The 9,087-nt window shown below is 45.2% G+C and overlaps 1 protein-coding gene across 1 annotated transcript; it reads right to left on the bottom strand.

Moving 5' to 3' along the window:
• Positions 1-21: 21 nt before the first annotated feature.
• POLR3H (RNA polymerase III subunit H) lies at positions 22-6,470 on the bottom strand. The gene is made up of 6 exons (XM_021552839.4): positions 6,157-6,470; positions 4,903-4,999; positions 3,219-3,305; positions 2,168-2,231; positions 1,374-1,581; positions 22-894 (listed from the first exon to the last, which is right to left on the bottom strand). The coding sequence occupies exons 1-6, from the start codon at positions 6,265-6,267 to the stop codon at positions 841-843; spliced, it is 621 nt and encodes a 206-aa protein (XP_021408514.1). The 5' UTR covers positions 6,268-6,470; the 3' UTR covers positions 22-840.
• Between the last annotated feature and the right edge of the window lie 2,617 nt (positions 6,471-9,087).

Here is a 9,087-nt window from a genome sequence, read left to right as displayed (position 1 = left end):
TGTACAGGAAGGCAGGCTGTGTGGTTTTTACTATTTATTCCACTTACAGTATTAAAACCCCCACAAACAAGGATTTAGCTTGCTCAAAGCAGCCTTCATCCATTTCAGTCCATAATTTCAGATTTTCAGTCAAACTCCTGCAAAGTTTAGTTTATTCTGCATAAATACAGCCCACCCAAAAAAGTCATTCCATTCAACACAATAAACAGCCTGTAGTTTTCCATACTGGTCATCTTTGCTAAGCCTGAGTTACTTTTGGGTAAACTGTCATTCCTGTTCCTTCTGGCTGACTTCATTCATGGGTGAAGTTCCCAAACTTAGCAGAACATCACCACCACCTCCCCTGCTCTCTCAGCAGTAGCATTTTCCAGGTCTCCAGACTACCACACCTCTACTAACTCAAGTCTTTTGCTGTTTCTTCTTCATTTCCTGTCAAGAGAAGGGCAGGTTTCTGCTCCGAGATCAAGCTCCCAGCCTAAGAGTGGTACTTCTCAATAGGTATTCTCTACTGCCTTTACTCACTAAAGTCAACTCTTTCCTTGATTCAGGCAAGCCAAGACCTCCACAATTTTCCCACCGGGACAGGAGACCAGAGCTCTAGCTGAGTTTGTAGCTGCTGTGCTCAAGGCTTTTTGTGCCTGTAAATTCACTTCTGCACTTCAGTGAAGATACTTCTTGAAAGCAACTGTCTCTCTCTGGCAGCTTGGAAGCTTAAGGGAAAACAGAATGGCAGATCTAATTTCTTACTCAGTTTCAGAAGAGCAATGAGCACCAGCAGGGTCCCATTATCCCCCAAACATCCTTCAGAAAGACTTTCTGTGGAGCAGGCTCTGATGGCAGCTAACTGTTTGTCCACCATGACAGGAGTCCCAGGCCTGGCTCGCTGATTGATCCCTGTTCATAGAGAGAAGATGAGAGCATGCAATTGTAAACTGCATAGAGAATAGAGGAAAATGCCTAAAAAATACATCATCTTTCCCACCTAAGTTACACAACACAGCTGCCACTGGTTCAGATCCACCTTTCTCATGCATTGTACTCAGGTTTTATGCCAGAACACTGCAAGGAAGGACTGTTCAGTTGCTACATAGACCTTGATGTGTTGCTCCCATCTCTACACTCTTCATGCACATGCAGTTTGCTTTAAATCAGCCTCCCAGGGGGAACCACCAACAACCATGAAGTATTCCAGGGAAAACACTCAGAGCAACCACAAGAACAACCTCATTTCTCCCCTTTTCCACTCCTTTCATTTTGTGACTCTGATTCATGGTCAGCTTAAAGCAATCAGTTCCTTGGGAAAGGAGTGCTATTTTAGACTCTGAATAAACCACAACAGTCAAAATGCCATAAGAACTAATGCACATAATTACCACAAGAGTGTAGGGCGCCTCTTTCTTCTGGACCTCTTCTGCAGCATTTGAAGTGGAAGCCTCTGCAGAGCTTGGACCGGTCGGTGACGTATCAACAAACGTCTCATCCACGACTCGGAAGCGGATCTCTTCCCCAATGTCCATGTAAAGGTCATGGGCCCCTTCTTCTGTCTCATATTCCCACACCCACACCTGCTCTGCTTCATCACTGGCCAAGAATTAAGGAGGGAAACAGGATTCTGCTTGACAGATCACTTTCTGACAGTTCTAAGAATAGACTCTATTCAAAGCCTTTTTGCAGTTATTTTCTAAACCACAATGTGCTGTCCCAGGTCACTGTCTGCACAGCCCAGGACCCCCATTCTTATTAGATTTTTCCCCCCAGAAAAACCCAGCAGAAGAAAAGACCCCCAGACAAGCAAAACTCCTCAGACCCACGACAACCTCACCTACCACACTGAAATATATCAGACGCACACGTATGTAGACATTGTACACGATGTGGTAAAACCTGCGCTCTATCTTCAGCAGCAGCCAAGACTAGAGGCAGGGATTACAGCTGGGCAGGGGACACTGCCATTCATTACTATCAGCAGGCACAATGATCCTGCAAAACCTAATGAGCGTGAGGGCCTGTCTAGCTGCGATAACAGTCTGTGGGACTTGCCCGACAGAAGGGCTTAGCTTCTGACGCTGAGCACCTTCATTGTTGCAGTGGTGAATGCCTGTTGGGCCAGCACTGCACAATCTTTTGAAATGAAGTAGTGAAGTTATCAAAGGTGATCAAAGGATACAACTTAGCTGGCTGCTGCAGGGATTCTGGTGGGATGACAATATCATCAAAGAATCCAAGAGAAACTGTGGAGAAAAGAATTTGGTTAAGACTGAAACAATTCTTTGCAAATGATGTTCGACAGTGATTCCTAAAATGCATTTCTAGGCTCATTCTCCTTCCTCTCTCAGGAAGGACATTGAGATTATGCAGGAATTACTCTTTGAGCCACAATGCTCAATTTCAGTTGGCAGCAAAGCAACTATCCAGCTGAAGTACATACAGCAACAGAGGGCACAGTCTTCGTGCCCACTGGGAAAGGAAAAGGTTGTTTGGAGCAGGAATGGAAATGAAAGCGTTCCAAGAAATTAGTCAGATGCTATAGAGGTCTGTGACAAAAAAGAGCTTAGAAATCACAGATGTAGTATGTTAAATAAAGACTGATATAAAGTTAGAACAGCTCCCACATCCACCTTGAGATTTCATGATGTTGAATTTTATCAGGGAATGGACCATGCCCAAATTCAGCAACAAAAGCAGCCAAGGTAACCGTATTGTCCTAATTTAACAACTGAGCAGCAGAGCTCCCTGCATGGAAGACTCCTAGAGGAAAGGAAAGCAGCTCATCAATTATATATTCCATGACTCCGGCTGCACTTTATGCTCACAAAGACATTTCCCTGACATGTTTTTAGGTACAGGAAATGAACACAAATTTGCACAGCACTATAGGGAAAATACATCAGACCAACACAAGCCAATAGTTCCACTTTGAAAAAAACATTCTGTTAAATTCTGTTAACTGAAGCAAGAAAATTAATCCAGTCTACGCTCTAAATGGGTTTGCCTGTTATTCTTGGGCAAAAGGAAAAGGGAGTGCAGACAAAACCATCAAGGTCAAGGGAAGCTGCCAGGCTCAAACTACCAATCACCCTCAGATCACAGCAGCACTAGATGCCAGTAATAGCCATTAACCAGCCCACAGATATCATTACTCCAGCCAAAATCAGTGTCTCAACAGAGCCAAGAACTCTGCAGCTCATGTGTCCCTAATGTCAGAAGGTGCAGTTTACCGTGGACGCCATCCTGACTGCAGCTTTTAATCTGTCCAATCAGAATCTCATCCAGGAAGGGATGGAAGACCACATAGCGGAAATGCACTTAAAAGAAAACAGATCATTAATGTTATGCCCATGTTAGTAAACTATAGTCCTCCCACAGGGTAGCAGCCATTAAAACAAAATCCCACATCCTATATGCCCTCTAAAACACCCAGTTTCTTTTACAACTTCTTCAGAGGCACTGATTAGATAGAAAAATGGGAATAAGAGATCTGGTTCCTAACTGGTTTGTACATATTCTGGCAGCAGCTGGATCAGCAGTGTCCTGTTCCCAGCTCCTCAGTTTTGCAAGAAGTTCACAGAGAGAAAGTGTAAGATGATAAACATGGAGCATGGCTGGCTTCTGATTAAATTATGATGGAAGCACAATGCCTCACAGTCAAGAGTATCAGTTGAAATTATACTTTCTTGTAATACTTCTGCCTTTTATATTTGTCTGCAATGCTGTATTTCCATTAAATTAAATCTTCTAAATCAAGTATTATCAGATTAAACAAGGTTCTCTAACATAACTGGATTTTTCCTCCAAGCTAGATAAAATGTTTCTAACTAAGTACATGGCACTTACTACAAGAATGCTACACTAAGACAATCGCAGTCAAACAATGCTTCTGAGAAATTAAACATAATTTTAGTTGTACCTCCTCAGTGCTCCTCTTTTACATAAAACTAGGCAGTGCATTAAAGAAAGAGTTATTACCAGACACAGCGGGATTTATCAAAGTGTTACACCAGATTCTGAAAGCAGACTTTTTTCCCAAACTCGGATAGAAAAGTTCTCTTCTTTCAGTTCAAGGAGTAATTCTAAGTTGAGAAGCTGAATGGAGATTAAAGCAAGCAGGAAAGCCTATCCTCCTTCAGTATTAGAAAAGCTTTTATTTTTAGGAAATGAGTTCTACTCCCCTTAGACAAGGGGAAGCACATAGAGTCAGTGCAGTTCCCTTCTAACAGGAGATATTTCATGTGTTCAACCTATGATTTCACACTGTAAACTGAAACCAGAAAAATGCATCTCTTACCAGTTTAAACCTTTATTTTAACTTTAAAAAATGAAATTTGCTTTTATGCACTTACTTCCAGTTTTCACTCAGATTTGCCAAGAGTCAAAGTAAAGAAATGAGTAATTTCTTATTAAAAGAAGTCACTAGAAATGTATGATGAACCAATCTAGTTTCTACAAAAGTGTTGTAAAACTCCCAGCTAGTACAAAAGCATTAAATGCTGTGCAAATGCTACATGTAGAAACAGGTTTCTTATCCTAGCTAGGGAATATGCTTCATAAAGAAAAAATATCAGAGAAATGCAAACCAATTATTACAACTTATTTTCTATGTGCAGACTTTCGACCTTCAATTAAATTAACCCTCTTCTTACCCCACACCTATGGCTCTAACTGTAGAACAGAGATGGGCTGCTGGAGAAGGCAAGAAGGACTGGCTATTTAAAGCTGTATTTGTACCCAAAGCAGCAAAGAAAATAAGAGACTTTCACCATGTTCCTCTTGCCCTCCTAACAGGAACAGAGCTAAGGCTGTCAACTTAACGTTGTCACTGTCTCTAACAACTGAACTCATCTTACATTTCCAGATCATTAATTAAGCTTCTGCAACACAATGTAACTGAGGAAAAGCACTTACCCTTGGTATGTGATGCACCATCCCCAGGAAATATGTATGAATCTTCCAGTTTTGTGATATCATACAGACAGATGCAGAGCCCAACATTGTATACAACCTGATAAAAGAAAAAAAAAAAAATCAAGAGCAGTAAATCAAGCAAACCACCAGGTAAAATCAAGCAAACTATGGAATTCATACATTTTGCACACCTTTTCAAAGGGCAGCAATAGAGGGACGGAGGTTATTTTGGAACACTGCCTTCAACACCACCAGCAGCATAGGGAAACCCCAATCCAAGTGTTGTGGGAACACATTTTCACTGGCACTGGAAAAAACGCTGCTACAAAGAGAAACCTTTGGGGAAATTGTCAGCGGTGAGAGAACCTGAGCTGCTAAGACAGTAAAGAACTCCCCATCATTCACCAGCCTCAGTTTGTCCAAATGCTAAACACGCTTTTTGCTAGAGTTGCACTCTCAGAAGCCTCCAGGCTTGCCTTTTATCTTCATTATATCAGCTCTGGGGAGACACAGGGCAAACTCTTGGTTTCTCTGCTACTTCTGAGACAGCTTCACTGTCTATGAAATTTGAGGCATCCACCAGTCATCAGTGGATGAAGGAAGACTTTTGCTTTTCATAACCTAGATCCCTTCAGCTTGCTCTTTTGAGCTCCTTTCACATTTACAGCTGCATTTTTTAGTTTTGCACCTGCTCCATGTTGAAAGCCGTACACTTAGCACAGTCCTGGGACTGCACAGGGAAACTCTGACCTCCAGGGCCACAAGAAAACACTTTTTATATGCTGCATTGAAGACTAATTTCTTATTGCCATCATGTATTTCAATTAATAAGCACAGGCTAAATCAGCTACTAACAGCATCATTTCTCTTCCAGTATTAGTGTTCGACATGTGTTTATATAGTTGTTTTTTTTCTTTAAATTCCCCACTGGATGGATTAGTTTGCACTTGTTTTTCAGGCTGCGTTTTGGATTGCTTCTTTTAACACAAACCAGCAGCTGCTCTCACTTCTCTTCCGTGTTCCTCTGCCCCATCTGGTGCCTCAGTATCTTCCCATTACAACATCAGCCATTAGAAAAATGTCCCCTTTGAGATGATACGTGGCTGTCTCTTTATTTACAGTCGCGGGGGATGGCCTTCACATCCAAACAACTCTGACACCTCACCCGCGCACCTCAGTAGGCACAAACACAAGGAAGGAACGCTCGGGGACGTTGCGATGCCTACATCAACCTATACGTGACCCCTGTTTTACCTTATTGGCCAATTTCTTGTTTAGCTCTTCAGCAATAGATTCGTTCAGTTTCCTTTCAAACTGCCAGGGAGGAATTCTTACAGTGTCAGTCATCTCCACCAGGACAAACATGGTGGCGGGGGGCGAGGAGACGCCAACCTCGGGAATTGGAGCGCTGCGAGGGCCAGGCTGGGAAGGGGAAGGCGCTCCAAGGTGCGGGGCCACTCCGGTGGGGCGGGGTCCCGGCTATCCCGAAGGGATCGGGCGCGGGCCCGGGAGCGGGGCCGGGAGCGGCCCTCAGCCCCGCCGCACGCGGAGCCGCGCCGCGCGCCCCCGCCACTTCCGGCGCCGCCGCAGCCAATCGCGCTCGGCTGGCGGGTCGCGCGCCCTGATTGACAGCCGCAGCCGCCATTTTGTCCCTCCTCGGGCGGGGCGGGCCCGGCTGCCCCCGGAGCGGGGAAGGATCCGAGGATCTCCGGGTTTGGGCTGGTTTTGGCCAATATAAACGCGGAAAGGGGCTCAGCACCCTGGCGTCCTTTGCAGGGATGCTGTGTAGTTCGCTCCTTCCCCTCCACCTCCGGCAGGTGGGTACCTGGGCGCGCTCTCTGTGCCACAGCTAGAACAGTTCTCGACTGCGGCTATTCTGGTTTAATTTATCATTTTCGTAACCTTCAATCCAGATAAGGCAGCAAAGATCACAAAAGCACGGAACAGGTCAGATAGGAAGGGGCCACGGTGGGGCATCTGGTCCAACCTCCCTGCTCAAGCAGGGTTGATAAATAACACAGAGAATAGAAATTTTCAGACAGTCTTCTATGTGCCCTGTGCAGATAAAGAATGCCTGCTTTCTAATGCTTCAGATTGTGCTAGAAAGTGTTTTCCAGACATTTTGATATGGTGTTCATCCCAAAGCACATGGCACAGGAATGGCATCCAGAGGGTTCTTGGGCTCCCTCTCCAGTGAGGGAGACTCCACAGCCTCTCTGGGCGATCTGTTCAGCGGCCGGGCACCTGCACGGTGAAATTGTTCTTCACGGCCAGGTGGAACTCCCTGGGCACCAGTTTCTGCCCCATTGCTTGCTGTGCTATTGTTATGAATGGATTTGATGTCTAAGCTTTTGTCTGCTTACCTCCTCACAGTTTGGAAGTTCCCTTGTTCATGTAGTTGTTAGTTCCACCCCTATGTATTTGCCCTATACCCAGTTTGCATCCCCAGTTAACTCCCGGAGCCTCTGTATCCCTTCCTGCCGTTGACACCTTTGTTAAAATCCCTTATAGAAGAAATCCTACCAGTTTGTTTTGCTGTTTCTAGTAGTTTGAAGCCCCTTCTGTCCCTTACACTGCGTCGGTTAGTTCAGAAGCTGCTCCCAGGAAGTTGCTCCCAGGGAAGATTTCCCGTTTCCCAGAGAGCCTAGTGTCTACTGTATATCAATTTTTGGACTTCAACATAAATCGGAATATAGCCAGACAACAAGCCAAGAGCAGAGACAGCAAAATGATCCACACCTACGTGCAGGGAAAGTTTCCAGGAGCTGGAGAGGACCCGCAGAATTTCTGAAGCAATTGCTGTAAGCAAAGGAGCCAGAGCGAGGTAAAGCCCCTAGATCAACGAGTTGCAAAGTGAATCTTTTGACATATCCTTCAAGGGCAAAGACTCCGATCCGTCACGAACCCCGAGCCCCCACCCCCATAGGCTATCCTTTTAATAAAGGCCTTCTCAAGAAAGGAGCACAAGGTCTCCTGGCCCGTTTATTTACTTCACTATTGCTTGGCACCACCAGGAAGAGTCTGGCTCCAAACTCTTGGCGCCCTTCATGGACATACACATTGATGAGGTCCCCTCTCAGTCTTCCCAAGCCTGAACAGGCCCAGCTCCCTCAGCCTTTCCTTGGAAGAGAAGATCTCCAGTCCCCCCTTACCCTTGTTACCCTCTGCTGGACCTGCTGCAGGAGCTCCATGTCTGTCTTGCACTCAGGAGCCCAAAGATGAAAGTCTCTGCCATTTCTTCAGCTGTTTGCCCACATCTCCAGCAAACCTGGGTGGGTTTATAATCTTTGCACCTGGAAGTCCCTCACAGCTCTGTCTGCCCAATGCTTAGGTCAAGGATTTTTTCAGGGACAAACTGCCACCATACAGAGCTGGCATAATTTGTGAGTGTTAATTGCCAAAGAGAAACCAACCCCCATGGTATAATTTTTGAGGCCTCGGTGTGTTCTGCAGTGAGGGAGAAGCAGCATGAGGGATGGCAGAAAACAAGGGGGGTGCACTAACGTCTAAGGTTTGTCAGGGAAAGTGAAAGGAGGTTGTTTGAAGTGTGCTTAAAAAAAGATCCACCAGGAAAACCAAACATCCCTGGCTGACAGTGAAAACTGCACTGTCAGCATCATGGCTTTGATGCTAAGGCTAAGTGTGTCATCCCCCACGCTCCCCAGCAGCATGTGGTGGGACAGTAAGGAGAGCACTTTAGGTAAGAAATCATTAAACATCGAGTTGTCTGGGAAAGGGAGGGGGAAACAAGGTTGGAAATACCCTAGTTAGGCCTCATTAAGAAGGTACCTGTCTTGGATAAGGAGGTGTTGATTTCTTCTTAATTACTGTGTTTCATTAGGGTCTATTAGGTTGTGGGGATGTTGGTTTTTTTTAAATAAACATGGCTGGTCTGCCCATGTTTGGCATGTTAGTATTAAATAGTGGGCCCAGAAATAAGATTTCCCCTGTCTCCTGGGAAAAGCAGCATTTTTTCTTGGAGCAACATCTACTGTCTCAGCAAGGAGCTTTGCTGCCAGCACAGCAGACACCACTCTATCAGAACACCTCAACCCAAATCCCTAGTGTTTCTTGCTTTTCTTGTCCTACTTCAGGGAGCCTTACAAAGGCTCCTTTCTCCCACACTGCAGTCACAGCTGCACTAATCTCGGCACAGCACAGTTTTGTTGGCACATATGCTGCATC

Source organism: Lonchura striata, chromosome 1A, assembly GCF_050655825.1.
Source record: "Lonchura striata isolate lonStrDom1 chromosome 1A, ASM5065582v1, whole genome shotgun sequence".
Lineage (NCBI taxonomy): Eukaryota > Metazoa > Chordata > Aves > Passeriformes > Estrildidae > Lonchura > Lonchura striata.
The sequence above is the reverse complement of the archived record's forward strand: the minus strand, read 5'-3'. Positions and strand labels throughout refer to the sequence as shown.